At 36.5% G+C, this 20561-nt stretch overlaps 8 protein-coding genes and 1 pseudogene across 8 annotated transcripts; all 9 read right to left on the bottom strand.

Moving 5' to 3' along the window:
- Positions 1-1136: 1136 nt before the first annotated feature.
- LOC148787380 (auxin-induced protein X15-like) lies at positions 1137-1696 on the bottom strand. The gene has a single exon (XM_088883598.1). The coding sequence runs from the start codon at positions 1570-1572 to the stop codon at positions 1294-1296; it is 279 nt and encodes a 92-aa protein (XP_088739724.1). The 5' UTR covers positions 1573-1696; the 3' UTR covers positions 1137-1293.
- Positions 1697-3139: 1443 nt separating this feature from the next.
- LOC148787379 (auxin-responsive protein SAUR24-like) lies at positions 3140-3701 on the bottom strand. The gene has a single exon (XM_088883583.1). The coding sequence runs from the start codon at positions 3595-3597 to the stop codon at positions 3319-3321; it is 279 nt and encodes a 92-aa protein (XP_088739709.1). The 5' UTR covers positions 3598-3701; the 3' UTR covers positions 3140-3318.
- Positions 3702-5181: 1480 nt separating this feature from the next.
- On the bottom strand, positions 5182-5952 carry LOC148787378 (auxin-induced protein X15-like). The gene has a single exon (XM_088883582.1). It carries the CDS (start codon positions 5629-5631, stop codon positions 5353-5355), a length of 279 nt encoding a protein of 92 aa, XP_088739708.1. The 5' UTR covers positions 5632-5952; the 3' UTR covers positions 5182-5352.
- Positions 5953-7400: 1448 nt separating this feature from the next.
- Positions 7401-7853, bottom strand: LOC105169730 (auxin-responsive protein SAUR24). The gene has a single exon (XM_011090225.3). The coding sequence runs from the start codon at positions 7729-7731 to the stop codon at positions 7453-7455; it is 279 nt and encodes a 92-aa protein (XP_011088527.2). The 5' UTR covers positions 7732-7853; the 3' UTR covers positions 7401-7452.
- Positions 7854-10627: 2774 nt separating this feature from the next.
- On the bottom strand, positions 10628-11212 carry LOC110011280 (auxin-induced protein 15A). The gene has a single exon (XM_020695842.2). It carries the CDS (start codon positions 11076-11078, stop codon positions 10800-10802), a length of 279 nt encoding a protein of 92 aa, XP_020551501.1. The 5' UTR covers positions 11079-11212; the 3' UTR covers positions 10628-10799.
- A 1691-nt stretch (positions 11213-12903) lies between these two features.
- Positions 12904-13478, bottom strand: LOC105169913 (auxin-induced protein 15A). Its single transcript, XM_020695846.2, has one exon. The coding sequence runs from the start codon at positions 13360-13362 to the stop codon at positions 13084-13086; it is 279 nt and encodes a 92-aa protein (XP_020551505.1). The 5' UTR covers positions 13363-13478; the 3' UTR covers positions 12904-13083.
- A 1471-nt stretch (positions 13479-14949) lies between these two features.
- On the bottom strand, positions 14950-15506 carry LOC110011286 (auxin-induced protein 15A). The gene has a single exon (XM_020695845.2). It carries the CDS (start codon positions 15377-15379, stop codon positions 15101-15103), a length of 279 nt encoding a protein of 92 aa, XP_020551504.1. The 5' UTR covers positions 15380-15506; the 3' UTR covers positions 14950-15100.
- A 1790-nt stretch (positions 15507-17296) lies between these two features.
- Positions 17297-17882, bottom strand: LOC148787377 (auxin-responsive protein SAUR24 pseudogene; annotated as a pseudogene).
- Positions 17883-19233: 1351 nt separating this feature from the next.
- On the bottom strand, positions 19234-20003 carry LOC148787376 (indole-3-acetic acid-induced protein ARG7-like). The gene has a single exon (XM_088884181.1). The coding sequence runs from the start codon at positions 19673-19675 to the stop codon at positions 19397-19399; it is 279 nt and encodes a 92-aa protein (XP_088740307.1). The 5' UTR covers positions 19676-20003; the 3' UTR covers positions 19234-19396.
- Between the last annotated feature and the right edge of the window lie 558 nt (positions 20004-20561).

Raw genomic sequence — 20561 nt, 5'->3', positions numbered from 1 at the left:
GTCTTCTATTCATCATTAGATTTCAGACATACGACATGGAGCATCCGTATTTTGGCAAAGCATTTCTCCGTATCACCTCCACAAAGAAACCTCTCAAAGGGTCCCCCTCTCTAGTGAATGAGATAACGAGATCTGATACCCAACTTACACCTAATGATCTGTCTATTTCTGGTCTGCATAACAAAATTATTTCTTGTGGTCTACTAATCCCTTAGACAATTTAAATTCAGACAATGCAGATACTTATGCCGAGTTTATTTGGTTGATATATCCTCTATAGATTCTCATATTGCTATGTCATACATTGGTTTAATATCAATCAAACTGAAAGGTCCACATTACTGAATGTGGTGTGCATGTACACGAATAGAGATATTGATTATTCATGTGATATTGCTTCTCCACAAACATATGACTTTTGGAGCTTTACATGGTTTTATGGATGAAAATTTGGCAGGAAAAAGTGAATGTTGATGCATATTGATGTTTCCTCAAATTAGGCACTGTTTCTATTTTCTGGTACTTATCCAAACCAGAAATCTGTTAAAAATATAAAATGCATCGTATAATGGACTTAGACAGTGCATTCTTTCCACATGAAGCAATTTCAATGGAAAGTCGTTGAGACTTAAACCGACGCGCAGTTTCATAATGGATCGATAGTAGTTACAGCAATTCATCAAGTCAACCTGTTTGAAATATTTTCCTTTTCTGACTTTCAAACACTGTCTAGATGACAGAATATCTTGATTCTGCAGATGCTCGATATCTGCATTACACAAGAATCGTGGTCGGGATGCGTCCCATCTCATAGCAGAGACCACTCCGGACATAAATAAGGAAACATCTGCACTCATTTGCCAAGGTTAATACTTAATAGTTGCTGCAGACCTGGCACTGCTTCATTATCTATTAGGTGACAGGTCAATTTATTTGCGAGTGAAATATTTGAACTTTACCCTGTTAAATGATGACTGGCGAGCATTTTTCTTGAATAATTTGACTCCTTAAACTTCTGCTTGGAAGGAATAAAAAAAAGAAGAAAAAGTTATGCAGGGACTAATTTCTTCCTTAGGAATGTAATAACTGAGAAACAGAAGTATTGTGCGTCCAATGCAGGAACTGAACAGCTCAGGTGAGATCAATAATTTTTTCATATATCGATGCCATAAATTTGTCCAGGCTTTTGTACCCGGAAAAGTATCTCCTGTGTGTCAAAAAAGAGAAACAAATATATGTCCAGAAACCTATCTAATAACAAAATTGCATGACTCTAAGTCCTAGTGTAATACATCATCTTCTGCCCAACTGGGAGGTGAGATCAACAAATAACTCCTCACTGCAGGGAATGGTGATGCCACCCATCGGATGATCAAACCCGAATTCTTCTTCAGCTTGAAATAGCAAATCTTGAAATGAAGGGTGGTTCAAATATGATAGGGGAATAACAAAGCGTTTCCTTTCGCTCTCCCCAACATAAACAGCAAGATGCCCCTTTGGCACATCAACTCCAGATGAAGCTGATCTTCTTTCACTGGATAAAGACCGTCTAAGCATTTGACGGATGGCCATCGCTTTATTGAAGTAAATCTTGGTGAAGGGAGATGAAAATGAACGAATGTGAAAGTTGCGAAGCTGAGTGTTCAAGAACTTGCTGCTGGTTGTGAGCTCATGAAAGTGCTATATGCATATATATAAAGATCAACGTGTTTGAGTACCTTATCCTTCAGAATTTAGATTGAGAGGTGAAAAGGCAAGTGGAAAAAGTGGAAATGAGGTGGTGGGAAAACTTGGAGAAACAAATACGCATAGATCACATGGACTTGTCTTCAAATCATCAGGAGATTTCAAAACAACATAATGAATGATTTGTGATCTTGGACGCATTACTTCCCACCAACTCCTCATAAGACCCCACAGAAATTAATGTCAATAACAATATCCAGTGACTCCCTTTAGGCAAAGAAAATTGTGTGGTGAAGAGAAGAGTTGGAAAGGGACCATATGATAGGCAGAGACTATATCACTTAAGGGATCACATGATCTGTCTTTTGATCATCAAAAAAATAATTAGTAAGTATAAAAATCTAGTATGTATGTATATGTATTTTTCGACTTGCAAGATATTATTCATCATTATCTCAGACAAGGGCCAAGACACGGTTGCTTTATCAAACAGTGAGTCTAATCGTTAAAAAGAGGCAACCAGATGTCAAGTGTCAGTTGGGTTCCCCACATTTCTCCCACAGAAGCTATTGTGTATTCTTACAGCATTAATTTCAATGAGGACTTCTGGTGTTTGTTACTATAAGTTAGGGCCATTGGCTCTTGAACAATTATGCAATTCTTGAGAATTTTATAATTATCAGGAAAGAAAAACCATCTGATGTTTCTACGTAAATGCCCCTCACCAGTACGAACAGTTCAGCATCTTCCACAGGACCATATAAACTTTGGTCTCTATATGTAATAAGCAGAAATGGTTAGATATCTGAAACACTTCCTATTCTAATGCAGAAAGAATTCAGAGGATTCCTATGTTATGAACTGGCAAGAACCGATGGATCTTCAAAAAGTTGTCTATTTTAGGATACTCTACTTCAAGATGCTCCAACGCTGTTCCATATTCAGAAAACTATGAACTAGAATAACTTTGTTCAATGTTTAATCAACATAATGTAGTAATGAGTAAGGACCTATGTAAATGCGGAGAAGAGTTATTCAAGTGGTCTCTATAACGGAACATAAGCACGCAAAGAATCACATGGTTCTGCGTCTTACCTCAGAAGTAGTAAAAGATGCAGCCAGCAGAGAACAGCTTGCTGCTAGAAAATATAATTTGGAACTCAGAGTTTTCTTTACTCATACAACTTCTGATCCTACAAGCAGACTTTTCTTGGCTAGTCGTGAGTAGTTGCTTACTAACATAAGCCAGAGCGATATCCATCTCCCTTACAATCAATAATACTTTTATTAAAAATACTAATTTAACACAAAGTTAATACTGTCATGTAATACGATTCGCCTACAGAAAAGTTGACAGCACAAAGAAACGAAACTGAAAACAGAACGATTTGAATTTTTGAGTTTATATAAACTTGTGGTGAAAACTCAAAGATAATTTCTTTTGCATCTAAAATGGCTGAGTAATCTTTCATGTATATTCATTTACTATAATATTGTCCAGGGTTACATGTCTATCCCTAAAAAATGTCCTCTATTGTTGGCAACGAGAAAAAGCAGAAAAACAAAAAGAAGAATTTTCGTCTGAGAAACTAATTTTACAAAATTGTATTCCTCTAATACATAGTTTGTATATCATCTTCTGCCCAAGCAAGACGTTACATCAATGAATAAATCCTCACTGCAAGGAATGGTTAGGCCACCCATTGGATGATGGAACCCGAACTCTTCTTCAGCTTGACACAACAAATCTTGAAATGAGGAGTGGTTCAAGTATGATACTGGAATAACAAAGCGCTTCTTTTCACTCTCCCCAACATAGACCGCAAAATGTCCCTTTGGAACTTCAGTTCCTGCTGAAGTTGATCTTTTTGCAGCTGATAAGGACCGTCTAAGCATTTGATGAATGGCCATTGTTGTAGTAAAATAAGTTTGCTGAAGCAGACAACGAGAATTGGAAGAAATATTGGAGAAAACAGAAAGTTCTTAGGACTTCTGGATGGTTGTAAGATCAAACTGGGGTTACACATTATATATAGAGGAACATGTAATTGGAAAGCAAGACTGAGTGGTGAAGAGACTTAGGTGGTTGGCAAAGTTTGAGAAACATAAGCACATTAGCCTCACATGGATTTGTCTTCTAATCATCATTAGATTTCAGACATATGACATGGAGCATCCCTATTTTGGAAAAGCATTTCTCGGTATCCCCACCAGCAAGAAACCCCTTCAAGGGCCCTTTCTCTAGTCAATGAGATAACGATATCTGATACCCAACTTACACCTAATGATCTGTCTATTTCTGGTTGGCAGAATATATCAGCCTTAACTTACACCTCATGATTAATTAGCAAAGTCTGCCTAGCTTGTGGTCTACTAATCCATCACACAATTTAAATTTAGACAATGCAGATACTTACATGAGTTCAGTTAGATTTCTGTATCCCAGATATAATTTCACATTGTTGTGTCGAACATTGTTTTAGAACAATCAAACTGAATGGTCCACATTACTGAATGTAATATGCATGTACAAGCATGAGTACTTAAAGAAAATCGGTTGCTCATGTGATAATGTTTCTCAACATACATGAGAATCTTGGAGCTTCATGGATGAAAATTGACAGGAAAATGTGGATGTTGAAGTAGAATAATGTCTCCTCAACATATGCACTATTTAAGATAACAAATAAATCATATAATGGACTCAAACATTGTATCATGAAGAAGTTCCGATGACGAATTCATGCTTCTGTTAAGAACATTGTTGAGACTCGACTCAAGAGCCAGTTTCGTAATGGAAAAATTAACAAAAGTTACAACAATTCATCGTCAAGTCAGCCTGTTTGAAGTATTTACTTTCTCGAATTTCAGACACTGTCCGGATGACTGTATATTTCCATTTTTAGAAGCTCAGCCTCTGTATTAGAGAAGAACCGTGTTCATGATGCATCCTGCCTCATAGCAGAGACCATTCCAGAAATAAATGAGAGGACTTCTGCTCTCATTTGCCAAGGTTAATACTTGCTACGGACCTGGACATGCATTATTATCTATCAGGTGGCACATCAATTTAATTGACAGTGAAATATTTGAAGTTCACCCTGTTAAATGATAACTGGGAAGAACGGGCAGTATATGAGACTTAGTGACTTACTGAATAATTTGACTACTTAAACTTCTATTCTGTAAGGTAAAAGAAGTTATTTAGGCACTAATTCTTCCTCAGGTATGTAATACTGAGAAAAAGAGGTATTGTGCCGTCAGATCCAGGCACTGAACAGCACAGGTGAATGAATCAAGAACCATTCCAGCATGAACTGATTACCAAATGTGAACCTTTTGCAAGGGAAAGAAATTCTTTTTTGATTCATGTGAGAGAATGATCTCCCTTTCTAACACTCAAAAGCATTATCCCAAAGTAAATGTTCATTCCTACGAAACTGTGTCCCGAAAATAAATGCTATCATCTAATCTCATAATCCACTCCACAGAGAGTTCAGATCAATAAACCAAATATTTTCATATATCAATACCATAAATTTGTCCAGGGAATACATTTTGAACCCGACAAAGTATCTTTCTTGTGTACAAAAGGAAAAGGAAAATGTATGTGCAGAAACCTATCTAATACCAAAATTGCATTGCTCTAGGTCCTAGTATAATACATCATCTTCTGCCCAACTGGGAGGTGAGATCAATGAATAACTCCTCACTGCAGGGGATGGTGATGCCACCCATCGGATGATCAAACCCGAATTCTTCTTCAGCTTGAAATAGCAAATCTTGAAAAGAAGGGTGATTCAAGTATGATACAGGAATAACAAAGCGTTTCCTTTCACTCTCCCCAACATAAACAGCCAGATGCCCCTTTGGCACATCAACTCCAGATGAAACTGATCTTCTTTCGCTGGATAAAGACCGCCTAAGCATTTGGCGAATGGCCATCGGTTTATTGAAGTAAATCTTGGTGAAGAAGTGATTAAAATGAAGGAATGTGAAAGTTTTTGTGAAGCAAGTGAAAGTTGAAGAGCTGAGTATTCAAGGGCTTGTTGCTGGTTGTGAGCTCACAAACGTTATGCATATATATATAGAGATGGACTTGTGAGTTCCATATCCTTTAGAATGGAGATTGAGGGTTGAAGTGGCAAGTGGATATGTGGTGGCTGGCAAACTTGAAGAAACAGATCCACATAGAATCACATGGATTTGTCTTCAACTTGGAGATATAGATCCACATAGCAACATAATGAATGGCTTGTCATCTTAGACACATTATCTCCTACCAATGCCTCATAAGACCCTACTGAAATAAATGTGATGACAATATACATATGACTCCCTTTAGACAAAGAAAATTGTATGGTGAAGAGAAATTTCTAGAGGGACCATATGACAGGCAGAGACAACATCACATAGAGGATAACATGGATCTGTCTTTTGATCATCCAAAAAGTAAATAATGAGCTACTATAAAAACTGAAGTACATATATATATATATTCGTATGTATATATCACCTTGCAGGATGTTGTTCCTCATTATTTCAGACAATATGTCCAATCAGGACTGCTTTTATGAACAGTGAATCATATCATTTGAACAGAGGTAATTAGGTGTCTTGTGCCACTTGGTGTCCCCACATTTCTCCCACAGAAGTTATTGTTATTCTTGCAGCATTAATTTCAACGAAGACTTCCTGCTGTTTGTTACTCAAAGCTGTAGGGCCATATGTTCTTGAAAAAATATGCAATTGTTGAGTTTTTTACAATTATTTGGGAAGCAAAACCATCTGATGATGTTTCTACGTAAATGTCCCTCACCAGTACCAACAGTTCAGGATTGTCCACATGATCAAACAATCTATGGTCTCTATATATAATCAGAAGAAATGGTTAGATATGTGAAAAGCAATCTCGTTCAAATACAGAAATTTTGCAATCAATTTTTTCTAACAAGCATGAAATATTACCATGATGGGAATTCAAATGATTCCCATACTATGTACTGGCAAGAAACGATGGATCTTGCAAGTTGTCTATATTAGGCTACTCTGCTGCAAGCTGCTCGACTACTATTCCATATTTAGTAAATTATAAACAAGAAAACCTTTTTACCATGTTTAATCAACATAGTAGTAATAGGTTAGGACCTACCAAATGTGGTGAAGAGTTATCCAATCGGCCTCTAGAAAGAAACATAAGCACACAAAAAATCACATGGTTCTGTCTTCTAACCAATCAAAAGTAGTAAAGGTGGTAACAGAATGGACAATGAACATTTTCTTAGGACAAGAATAATGGTTACCATTTTCTAAGGAACTTAGCCAGCAGAGAATAGCTTGCTGCCAGAAAATAACTTGGAATGAATTGTTTCATTTACTCATATACAAATTCTGATCCGACAAGCAAACTTTACTTGGCTAGTCCCGAGGAGATGCGTACTAACATAAGTCATAGGAACATCCATCTATGCTATAATCAATATAACTCCTATTAGCAAACACTAATACATCAAGTTAATAGTGTTGGTAATAATACTTGCTTACAGGGAAGATGACAGCACAAAGAAACAAAACTGAAAACAGAAAGATTTGAAGTATTGAGTTTCATCTGAAAATGGGTGAGTAATATTTCATGTATAGCATACTATATGATTTTGTCCAGGGGTACATACAAATGTCCACTATTGTAGGGAAGGAGAAAAAACAGAAGAATGTCTAAGAATCTGACTTTACAAAACTGTGTTCCTTTATTACATTGTTTGTATATCATCTCCTGCCCAAGTGAGACGTTATATCAATGAATAAATCCTCACTGCAAGGAATGGTTAAGCCACCCATTGGGTGATGGAACCCAAATTCTTCTTCAGCTTGACACAGCAAATCTTGGAATGAGGGGTGGTTCAAGTACGATACTGGGATAACAAAGCGCTTCTTTTCGCTCTCCCCGACATAGACAGCAAAATGTCCCTTTGGAACTTCAGTTCCTGCTGATGTTGATCTTTTTTCAGCTGACAAAGATCGTCTAAGAATTCGACTGATAGCCATTGTTGTAGTAGAATAAATTTGCTGAAACAGAAAACGGAAATTGAAAGAACTATGGGAGAAGTCTTGTGAGGCAAATGAAAGCTGAGACAGCTAAGTTTTTTAGGACTTCTAGCTGTTTGTGAGCACAATCTGTGGTTGTATATTATATAGAGAGAGGAACATGTAATTAATGTCATATATTTCAAAATAGAAGATTGAGTGGTGAAGAGGCTTAGTGAATAAATGGTGGTTGGCGAAGTTTGAGAAACATAAGCACATAGGCATCACATGGATTTGTCTTCTGATCATCATTAGATTTCAGACATAAGAAATGGAGCATCAGTATTTTGGCAAAGTATTTTATGTTATGACCTCCAGCAAGAAACCCCTTAAAGGGCCCTCTACCTAGTCAATGTGATAATGATATCTGATACCCAAGTTACACCTAAAGATCTGTTTACTTCTCGTTGGCAGAATATATCGGCCTTAACTCACACCTAATGATTGATTAGCACCTTCTGCCTAACTTGTGATCTACTAATCCACCAGAGAATTTAAAATGCTGATACTTTCGAAGAGTTCAGTTAGATTTCTGTGTACCCGGAAATCTCACATTGTCGTGGTTGAACTTCATTTTAGAATCAATCAAACTCAAAGGTCCACATTATTGAATGTGGTATGGATGTACCAGCATAGGAACTTGAAGAAAATGATTATTCATTGAGAATGTTTCTCAACATACAAAAGAATCTTGGAGCTTCCTGAATTAATATTGGCAGGAAAACGTGGATGTGGAAGTACAGTGTTTCCTCAAATTACGCACTGTTTCTATACTTTGTGCATTACCACCTGAAGCAGTTCAAGTGACAGGTTCATGTAATGGTGATAACTCTGCAATTATAATGATTTTATAGTAATTTAATCTTCCTTTTTTAAGTCAAAATATTCCTAATTATGTGATTTTATTGCATATTCAGCAAAAAGGAAGATTACAAGGACGTTTCTGCAGAATTGACAAAGCGTGCCCACGCTTAATGGAGTAGTCAACTCGGGATAAGGATAAGCACGAACGATTCTCCTAAGAGATAAAGGAATCAAGTGTTTAGATTTAGAAAGGATTCTTTTAAACTTATCTTTTGTAATCTTTTTACCTTTTTAGAGTTTATCACATATCTATCCCCCCACTAGGTCTAGATTTGTAGGGAACTTTTATTATAAATAGGGGGATCTCTTCATTAGAAGACATTCAATTTTTATCTTAGAACTCTATAGAATTCTCTGTTCATCTTTTCTCTTTTATTTTATTTTACTACCGGAATTAATGGAATTCCACTTTCTAGTGTGTTCTTCCATTAATATGTCCGGCTAAATTTCTTATTTCCTGGTTAAGGTATGGTGATTGCTTGATTCCCATTATGTTGTGAGATCTAATCTGCGTTCTATACTTGTCAAGCAAATATTCATGTTATTCTCTGTGCTTTAATTACAAACATCTGATTTATGAATGATTCGGCCGGTTGGTCATTATCAAGAAGGTTTGCTTAGCTAATTGAACTTTATAAATCCGTGTAATTGTTTATTTAGTTCAATACTTAGTGGCAACGTAGCATGATTAGTTATGTTACAGTATTTAATTATGTTATGGGGAATGCATGATCTAGTTTAAACGAATTGTCCTCGTAGGAGTTTGTTGATTAGAATCAGGCCTTTCTAATTCTTAATGCTGTTAATAGATTAAATCTTGTGGACGTTCCCAAGGTTGTCTGTTAATTAGAGATCTAGCCAACGGTCGTACCTTGGCTAACGAAAAGGTTAGGAAAGGTGAGGTTGTTAGGTCATACCAACGACCATAACTGGTTTATTTGTCCATACATGTGTTATTCTTGCATCAATGATCAACTCACGAGAATCAAGCACAATCCTAGCCTTAACCGGGAAATCTCTCTCTCATATTTTTACCAGGTATTTTTAATTATTTAGTTTCCAATTACTTTTTTTTATCAACGACCTTCCCCATTATTTTCTATTTTTCTAAAAAGAAATTAACTTAAAACCAATCCTTGTGGATCGACCCTACTCCCACTTTCACAAGTGTAGTAGGAATTATTTTTGGTAACTTCGACACTCATCAAATGGAATCAAACATTGAACTCTTACCACCTGAAGCAGTTCTAATTACAATTTCATGCTGGTGTTATTGTTGAGACTTGACTCAGGAGGCAGTTTCATAATGGAAAAATTGACAAAAGTTACAATATTAATCATCCAGTCAACCTGTTTGAAGTAATTACCTTTCTCTAACTCCAGATACTGTCTGGAAAATGGTATATTTCCATTTTCAGAAGCTCAGTCTCTGTATTACAGAAGAACTGTGTTGAAGATGCATCCTGTCTCATAGCAGAGACCGTTCGAAAAATAAATAAACAGACTTCTGGTCTCATTTGCCGAGATTAATATGTACTTGCTACAGAGCTGGAACTGCTTTAGTATCTATCAGGTACACATTAAATTAATTGCCACTGAAATATTTGAAGTTCATCCTGTTAAATGATAACTGGCAAGAACAGGCAGTATACAAGACTTGGTGTCTTACTGAATAATTTGACTACTTAAACTTGTACTCTGAAAGGAAAAGAGAAGTTATCTAGGGACTAATTTCTTCCTCAGCAGTGTGATAACTGAGAATCAGAGGTATTGTGCAGTCGATGCAGGCACTGAACAGCACAGTTGAATTCAATCAAGAAGCATTGCAGCATGAACTGATTACCAAATCCGAAACTTTTACAAGGGACAGAAGTCCTTTTCGTTCATGTGAGAGAATGATCTCCCTTTGCAAGACTCAAAAGCATGATCCAAATGTACAAGTTTATTCCTAAATAAATGATACCATCTAATCTCATAATCCAAGCAACATAGGTTTCAGATCAATGAACAAAATATTTTTCATAATCAATGCCATAAATTTGTCCAGGGAATACATTTTGTACCCGACAAAGTATCTTCTGTGTGTAGATAAAAGGAAAACAAACTATATGTCCAGATGCCTATCTATAACAAAATTGCATTGGTCTAAGTCCTAGTTAAATACATCATCGTCTGCCCAACTGGGAGGTGAGATCAATGAATAACTCCTCACTGCAGGGGATGGTGATGCCACCCATTGGATGATCAAACCCGAATTCTTCTTCAGCTTGAAATAGCAAATCTTGAAATGAAGGGTGGTTCAAGTATGATACGGGAATAACAAAGCGTTTCCTTTTGCTCTCCCCAACATAAACAGCAAGATGCCCCTTTGGCACGTCAAGTCCAGATGAAGCTGATCTTCTGTCGCTGGATAAAGACCGTCTAAGCATTTGACGAATGGCCATCGTTCTATTGAAGTAAATCTTGTTGAAGAAGAAATGAAAATGAAGGGATGTGAAAGTTTTTGTGAAGCAAGTGAAAGTTGAGAAGCTGAGTGTTCAAGGATTTGTTGCTGGTTGTGTGCTCAGAAACTTTTTTTATGCATATATATATAGAGATGAACTTGTAAGTGCCATATCCTTTAGAGAAGCAAGACCACATAGAATCACATGGGTCTGTCTTCAAATCTTCAAAGCATTTGAAGGAAACATAATGTATGATTTGTTATCTTAGACACATTATTTCCCACCAACACCTCATAAGACCCCACCGAAAATGGATGTGAATGACAATATGCAATCACTCCCTTTAGGCAAAGAAAATTGTGGTGCAAAGAAGAGTTGGAAAGGGACCATATGATAGGCAGAGACAATATCACATAAGGGATCACATGGATCTGCTTTGGATCATCCAAACAATAATTAATGATTAGGTATAAAAACTGAAGTACATATACATATGTATAAATAACAACTTGCAAAATATTTTTCCTCATTATTTCAGCAAAAAAGGCCAAGGCATGACTAGTGTATCAACATTGAATCATATCATTTAAACAGAGGTAATCAGATGTGCTGTGTCAGTTTGGTGTCCCGACATTTCTCTGATGGAAGCTATTGTATATTCTTACAGCATTGATTTTGATGAGGACTTCTGCTGTTTGTTACTATAAGTTGTAGGGCCATTTGTTCTTGAACAAATATGCAATTCTTGAGTTTTTGATAATTATCAGGAAAGCAAAGCCATCTGATGTTTCTATGTAAATGTCCTTGACGAGAACAGTTCGCTATTGTCCACATGGTCAGATAAATGTTGGTCTCGATATATACTCAGCAGAAATAGTTGGATTATAAAAAGTACACTTACGGGAATTTTGTGACCAGTTCATTCTTCTAACAGCATGAAACATTACCATTATGGTAATGGATATTTGAAAGTCGCTGTTATCATGCTACTATGCTGCAAGCTGCTCCAATTCTTTCCTATTCAGTAAAACATAAACAAGAATTCCTTTTTACCATGTTTAATCAACAAAATGGAGTTATAGGTTATGTCTACTTAGAGAGAAACATTGGCCGCAAAGAATCAAATGGTTCTTTTTCCTAACCATCAAAAGTAGTATAGTTCGGTAGCAGAATGAACAATGAACATATTTTAGGACAAGTAAAGGTCTACCATCTTTATGGCACTTCGACAGCACAGAACAGACTGATGCTGGAAACTAAGTTGGAGGTCAATAGTTTTCATTACTAATACAACTTCTGATTCTACAAGCGGACTTTTCTTGGCTAGTTGCAAGTCCATGCATAATAACTTAAGCTATAGCATCATCCATCTTGGCTATCATCAATAATGTATATTCTTAGAGAGATCTGAAAACTTATTCCCTGCTCAGGATGATAAAAATCCAAGTTCTTCATCAAAAAGGATTTTCCATAGAGCAAGGGAGGCCAACTCCTGGCTGTGTCAAATACAATTAATTTCCCTTCGACCACACCTATTCATGATTGAAATTATTGGAGTGGTTGTGAAAACCATATCGGTGTGGTGGAGGCCATAAGAAAGAGAATATATGAAAATTTCCTTAAAAAGTATCCACCGTAAAGGTGTGTTGTACTTAACTCTCAATAATAAATCTCACTTAGGGAGAGAATTTAATCCTCTCACTAATAAAACTCTCTTATGGAGAGGTTTAACTGAACAAACTATGAGCAGAATGATTTGAACTGTTGAGTTTACATAGAATTTGTGTTAAGAACTCAAAGCAGATAATGCGTTTGCATCCAGAAATGGATCAGTAACTTTTCAAGTATATTCATGCACTGCAATTTTGTCCTGGTATACATTTCTTTTCCTGAAAGATACCCTCCAATGTTGGGAAGGAGAAAATCAAGGGGGGAAAAAAAAGAAGAATGTTTGTCTGAGAAACTAATTTACAAAACTGTGTTCCTCTAAGACACGCTATGCATCTCATCTTCTGCCCAAGCTAGAGGTTATATCAACGAATAATTCCTCACTGCAAGGAATGGTTAAGCCACCCATTGGATGCTGGAACCCGTATTCTTCTTCAGCCTGACACAGCAAATCTTGAAACCGGGGCTGGTTCAAGTACGATACTGGAATAACAAAGCGCTTCTTTTCGCTCTCCCCGACATAGACAGCAAAATATCCCTTTGGAACTTCAGTTCCTGTTGAACTTGATCTTTTTTCGGTTGATAAAGACCGTCTAAGCATTCGATGAATGGCCATTGTTGTAGTAAAATAAGGTTGCTGAAGCAGGAAATGGAAATTGGAATGATAGCTGAGTTTTCTTAGGACTTGTGGCTGAAGGTTGTGAATCAAAGCTCTTATTTTATACTATATATAGAGGACATATGTAACTAATGTGATATATTTGAAAAGCAAGATTGATTGGAGAAGAGACTTAGTGAATAAATGGTGGTTGGCAAAATTTGTGAAACATAAGCACATTGGCATCACATGGATTTGTCTTCTGATCATAATAAAGATTTGAGACATAAAAAAGGGAGCATATTTATTATGGAAAACATTTTTCGGTGTCACCTCCAGCAAGAAACCCCTTAAAGGGCCCTCTCTAGTCAATGTGATAATGATATCTGATAACTTACTAATATGATCAATAAAGTGACTTGAATTCTTCTGGGCTTGTCTATTCTTGGTTTTGGATTGGTCCAAACTTACACATAATGATTGATTAGCAAGTCTGCCTGACTAGGTTGTTTCTTGCGGTCTACTGATCAATCACACGATGCAAATTCTTGTTATGAGTTCACTCAGATATCTATATCCTGCATAAAATCGCACATTTGTGTGTCTAACCTCGGTTCAGAAATGATCAAACTGAAAGGTCCTCATTACTGAATGTGCTATACATGTACAAGTATCATGTACTTGGAGAAATTTTTTTTCTTGTTATAATGCTTCTCAACGAACATATGAATCTTGGGGCTTTACATAGCTTTATGGATGAAAAATTAGGAGAAAAAGGTGGATGTGGAAGTATAATAACGTTTCCTCAAATTAGGCACTGTTTCTTGTTTTCTGGTAATTTTAGCTGATAGAATTTCTTTAAAAATAAAGAATAGATCATAAAAGGGACTCAAACGTTTTACTCTTTCCACATGAAGCAGTACCAGTAGCAATTAGTTCACGCCTGTGGTAAGACTCCACTCAGGAGGCAGTTTCATGATGGAAAAATTGTCAAAAGTTACAATAATTCATCATCTAGTCAATCTGTTTGAAGTATTTACCTTGAATTTCCGATGGTGTCTAAATGACAGTATATTTCCTTTTGCAGAAGCTCAATGTCTGTAATGTAGGACAACTGTGCTCAAGATGCATGCCGTCTAATCGCAGAGATCATTCCAGAAATAAAATAAACAGACTTCTGGTGTCATATTACAAGGTCAATACTTGGTAAAAAAGCCTTTCCCTGCTTTTTTATCCATCAATTCAGTTTGTTTCAAAGTGAAATATTTGAAATATACCCTGTTAAATGATAACTGGCAAGCATCTTTCTTGACAGTCTTCGTTGTGTACAAAAGAACAGGCAGCATACAAGACTTAACTGAATAATTTGACTCCTTAAACTTCTATTACTTAGGTACTGATTTGTTCTATAGGAATGTAACAACTGAGGAACAGAGGTATTATGTCGTCACTTAGGTGAATTTAGTCAAGAAACTGTTGTAGCATGAATTGATTGCTAAATGTGAACTTTACAAGGAAAAGAAATCCTTTGTTGCTCAATGAAGATAATGTTTGCTGTGTCCTGCAATGCTAATATCCAATATCATAATCCACTCAACAGAGAGGTGAGATCAATGAGAAAAATATTCTCACAAATGAATACCAAAAATTTGTCCAGGAAATACATTTTGTACCCGAGAAAGTATCTTTCGTGCGTATGAAAGGAAAAAGAAAGTGTTTGTGTCCTGCACTGCTCTAAGTCCTAGTATATAATGCATCATCTTCTTCCCAACCGGGAGGTGAGATCAATGAATGAATCCTCACTGCAGGGAATGGTGATGCCACCCATCGGATGATCAAACCCGAATTCTTCTTCAGCTTGAAATAGCAAATCTTGAAACGAAGGGTGGTTCAAGTATGATAAAGGAATGACAAAGCGTTTCCTTTCGCTCTCCCCAACATAAACAGCAAGATGCCCCTTTGGCACATCAACTCCAGATGAAGCTGATCTTCTTTCGCTGGATAAAGACCGTCTAAGCATTTGACGGATGGCCATCGCTTTATTGAAGTAAATGTAGGAATGTTAAAAGTTTTTATGAAGCGAGTGAAAGTTAAGAAGCTGAGTGTTCAAGGAATTGTTGCTGGTTGTGAGCTCACAAACTTGCTGTATGCATATATATATATATATATATATATAGATGAACATATCCTTTATGAATGCATATTGAGAGGTGAAGAGGCAAGTTGATATGTGGTGGCTGACAAACTTGGAGAAACAAAAGAACATAGACTCACATGGATCTGTCTTCAAGTCTTCAAAGCATTTTAAATCAACATAATGATTTATTTGTCATCTTAGACACATTTTTTCCTACCAACTCCTCATCAGACCCCGCAGAAATAAATGTGAATAACAATTGCAGTGACTCCCTCTAGGCAGAGGAGTTGGAAAGGGGCCATATGATAGGCAGAGAAAATATCACATAAGGGATCACATGGACCTGTCTTTTGGTCATCCAAAAAATTATTAATAAGTATGTAAGCTCAAGTACATATACATTGTATATATATCAACTTGAAAGATATTATTCCTCATTATTTCAGCAAAATGGCTGAAACAGGACTGCTTTATCAACATTGAATCACATAATTTAAATGGAGGTAAACAGATGTCCTGTGTCACTTGGTGTCCCCACATTTCTCCCACAGAAGCTATTGTATATTCTTACAGCATTAAGTTCAATGAGGACTTCTGCTGTTTGTTACTCTATGTTGTAGGGTCATCTGTTCTTGAACAAATATGCAATTCTTGAGTATTTTACAATTATCGGGGAAGCAAAACCAATGTCCCTCACTAGAACAGTTTGGGATTGTCCATATGATCAGACAAACTTTGGTCTCTATATATAATCAACAGAGATGGTTAGATCTGTGGACAAGCAAGTCTTGACGCACACAGTTCAAACATTTGTCATTCTGATACAGAAATTTGCCATCAGTTTATTTTTCTAACAAGCATGAAATATTATCATGATCGAGTTCAGATGATTCCTATATTATGTACTGGCAAGAAACTAATTGATCTTCGAAAGTTGTCTGTATTAGGCTACTCTGCCGCAAGTTGCTCCAACACTGTTTCTTATGCAGTAAAAGAATATAAACAAGAAAACCTTGTTACTATGTTTAATCAACACATGTAGCAATAAGTTAGGGCCTATTTAGAAGTGCTGAAGAGTAATTCAATGGGCTCTAGAAAGAAACATAAGCACAGAGAGAATCACATGGTTCTGTCTGTTAGTTCTGCAAGACCGTTGAAGCAAAAGCAGACGACTTCCTCATTGAATAATCAAAACATTACAATATTTAAAGCTTGAAAAATAACAACCCACTAACAACGTGATCCTCAACTTGCTCCATGATTGCAAAGCATGAATAACAAAATAATTGATTCCTAAGAAAAACAGGAACCTACTTTGACTCGGTCAACTTAAAAGAAAACGTGCATGTTTCAGCCCTGAAGCATTCTCTTAAAACTGTCTTCTAACCATCCACAGTAGCAAAAGATGTCATAAAAGATTGAAGCATGAACATATTTTTCGGACAAAAAATAATGTCTACCATTTTATAATGCACTTAGCCAGCAGATAACAGCTTGCTGCTAGAAAATAATTGGAACTTAGAGTTTTCTTTACTCATACAACTTCTGATCCTACAAGAGAACATTGTCATTGCTAGTCATGACTAGATGCGTGCTAACAGAAGCCGTAGCTACATCCATCTCTTCTAGAATCAACAATACTCTTATTAATGAAACTAGATTAGCACAAAGTTAATAGTGTCGGTAACAAAACTCACTTATAGAGAAATTGACAGCATAAAGGAATAAAACTGAAAACAGAAGTATTAAAATTTTTGGGTTTGTATAGAAGTAGTGGTGAAAATTGACAGCACATAATGCTTTTGCATCTGAAAATTGGCTGAGTAATTTTTCATGTATATTCAAACACTGTAATTTCATCCAGGGTACATTTCTTTTCCTGACAAATATCCTCCATTGTTGGCAAGGTGAGAAAGCAAAAAAACAAAAAAGAATGTTTGAAGAAACTAATTTACAAAATTGTGTTCCTCTACGACACAGACGTATATCATCTTCTGCCCAAGCGAGAGGTTATATCAATGAATGAATCCTCACTACAAGGAATGGTTAGGCCACCCATTGGATGATGGAACCCGAATTCTTCTTCGGCTTGACACAGCAAATATCGAAACGAGGGGTCGTTCAAGTATGATACTGGATTAACAAAGCGTTTCTTTTCGGTCTCTCCAACATAAACAGCAAAATGTCCCTTTGGAACTTCAGTTCCTGCTGAAGTTGATCTTGTTTCAGATGGTAAAGAACATTTAAGCATTCGATGAATAGCCATTGTTGTAGTAAAATAAGTTTGCTGAAGCAGAAAACGGTAGTTGAAAGAAATATGGGAGAAGTCTTGTGAAGCAAATGAAACCTGAGAAAGCTATGTTTTCTTGGGATATGTAGCTGGTTGTGAGCACAAGCTGCAGTTATAGAATATATATAGAGGAACAAGTAATTAATGTCATATATTTCACAAGCAAGATTGAGTGGTTAAGAGGCTTAGTGAATGCATGGTGGTTGGCAAACTTTGACAAACATATGCAAATAGGCATCACATGGTTTTGTCTTCTAATCATCACAAGATTTCAGATATACAAAATGGTGCATCCTTATCTTGGCAAGCGTTTTCTGGGGTCACCTCCAGAAAGAAACCCCTTAAAGGGCCCTCTCTAATCGATGAGATAATGATATCTGATACCCAACTTACACCTAATGATGCATAAAGTTATTTGAGTTCCTCTGAGATATCTATTTCTGGTCTGCAGAATATATTGGCCTTAACTTACACCTAATCATTCATTACCAATGTCTGCCTTACAAAGTTATTTCTTGTGGTCAACTAATCCATTAGACAATTTAATTCAGAGAATGCACATACTTATGATGAGTTTACTTAGTTCGTATATCTGGATAGAATCACGTATTTGCTCTGTCGTACATTAGTTCATAATTAATCAAACTTAAAGATCCACATTACTGAATGTTCTATCCATGTACAAGTTTAGGTGCTTGGAGAAGGCGGTTATGCATGTGAAGCTTCTCGACAAACATATGAATCTTGGAACTTCACCTAGCTCTATGGATGAAAAATTGAGTGGAGAAAGTGGATGTGGATGTATAATAATTTTTCCTCAGATTAGGCACCATGTCTATTTTCTGGTGCTTTGAGCCACCAAAAATCCATTAGGAATTGAAAAACAGATCATCTAATGGACTCAGACATCGTACTCTTTCTACATGAAGCAGCTCCAATGGCAAGTTTCATACCTATGTTAAGCACATCGTTCAGACTTGACTCAGCAGGCAGTTTCATAAGGGAAAAGTTGACAAAAGTTGCAATAATTCATCATCAAATCAACCAATTTGAAGTATTCACCTGTCTAGATGACAGTATATTTCCATTTTTTGAAGCTCGGTCTCTGTATTATAGAACAACTGTGTTCAAGATGCATCCTGTCTTGTGGCAGAGACCATCCTGGAAATGAATAAACGGACCTTTGGCCTTGTTGCTAAGCTTAATACTTGGTACAGACCTGGCACTGCTTTATCTTCTATCAGGTGATGGATCAATTTAATTGCAAGTTAAATAATTGGAGTTTCCCCTGTTAAATGACTGGCAAGCAGTATATAGGACTTAACTGAATAATTTGACTCCTTAAACTTCTATTCTGAAGGAAAAAGAAAAAATTTATCTAGGGGCTAATTTCTTCCTCAGGAATGTAACAACTGAGAAACGGAAGTATTCTGCATCCAATGCAGGAACTGAACAGCTCAGATGAGATCAATAATATTTTCATGTATCAGTGCATTAAATTTGTCGAGGGAATACATTTTGTACCCGATAAGTATCTTCTGTGTGTAAGAAAAGGGAAAAAAAGATGTATGTCCAGAAACCTATCTATTAACAAAATTGCATTGCTTAAGTCCTTGTATAACACATCATCTTCTGCTCAACTGGGAGGTGAGATCAACGAATAACTCCTCACTGCAGGGAATGGTGATGCCGCCCATTGGATGATCAAACCCGAATTCTTCTTCAGCTTGAAATAGCAAATCTTGAAACAAAGGGTGGTTCAAGTATGATAAGGGAATAACGAAGCGTTTCCTTTCACTCTCCCCAACATAAACAGCAAGATGCCCTTTTGGCACGTCAAGTCCAGATGAAGCTGATCTTCTTTCGCTCGATAAAGACCGTCTAAGCATTTGACGAATGGCCATAGTTAAGTAAATGTTGGTGAAGAAGAGATGAAAAATCAAGGAATGTGAAAGTTTTTATGAAGCCAGTGAAAGTTAAGAAGCTGAGTGTTCAAGGACTTGTTGCTGGTTGTGAGCTCACAAACTTGATGTATGCATGTATATATAGATGAACATATCCTGAGTGCATATTGAGAGGTGAAGAGGCAAGTTGATATGCAGTGGCTGGCAAATTTGGAGAAACAAAAGCACATCGAATCACATGGATCTGTCTTCAAGTCTTCAAAGCGTTTTAAATCAACATAACGATTTATTTGTCATCTTAGACACATTATTTCCTACCAACTCCTCATCAGACCCCGCTGAAATAAATGTGAATAACAATATGCAATGACTCCCTCTAGGCAAAGAAAATTTTGTGGTGAAGAGAAGAGTTAGAAAGGGGCCATGTGATAGGAAGAGACCTATCACATAAGGGATCACATGGATCTGTCTATTGGTCATCCAAAGATAATTAATGGGTAAGTACAAATATATATATATATATATATACATAGATTTCTAGCAACTTGAAAGATATTACTCCTCATAATTACAGACAAAATGGCCAAGACAGGACCACTAGGTCAACAGAGAATCATATCATTTAAACAGAGGTCATGAGATGTTCTGTGTCACTTGGGGTCCCCACATTTCTCCCACAGAAGCTTTTGTACATTCTTGCAGTTGGTTGTTACTATAAGTTGTAGGGACTTCTGTCTTGAACAAATACGAAATTCTTGATTTTTTTTATAATCATCAGGAAAGCAAAACCATTCCATGTTTCCGTTCAAGTATCCCTCAATAGTTCCAACATTCTGGATTGTCCACCTGATCGTACAAACTTTGGTCTCTATAAAAAATCAGCAGA

The sequence above is a fragment of the Sesamum indicum genome, linkage group LG8 (genome assembly GCF_026168435.1).
Source record: "Sesamum indicum cultivar Baizhima isolate 11 linkage group LG8, ASM2616843v1, whole genome shotgun sequence".
Taxonomy (NCBI): Eukaryota; Viridiplantae; Streptophyta; class Magnoliopsida; order Lamiales; family Pedaliaceae; genus Sesamum; species Sesamum indicum.
The sequence above is the reverse complement of the archived record's forward strand: the minus strand, read 5'-3'. Positions and strand labels throughout refer to the sequence as shown.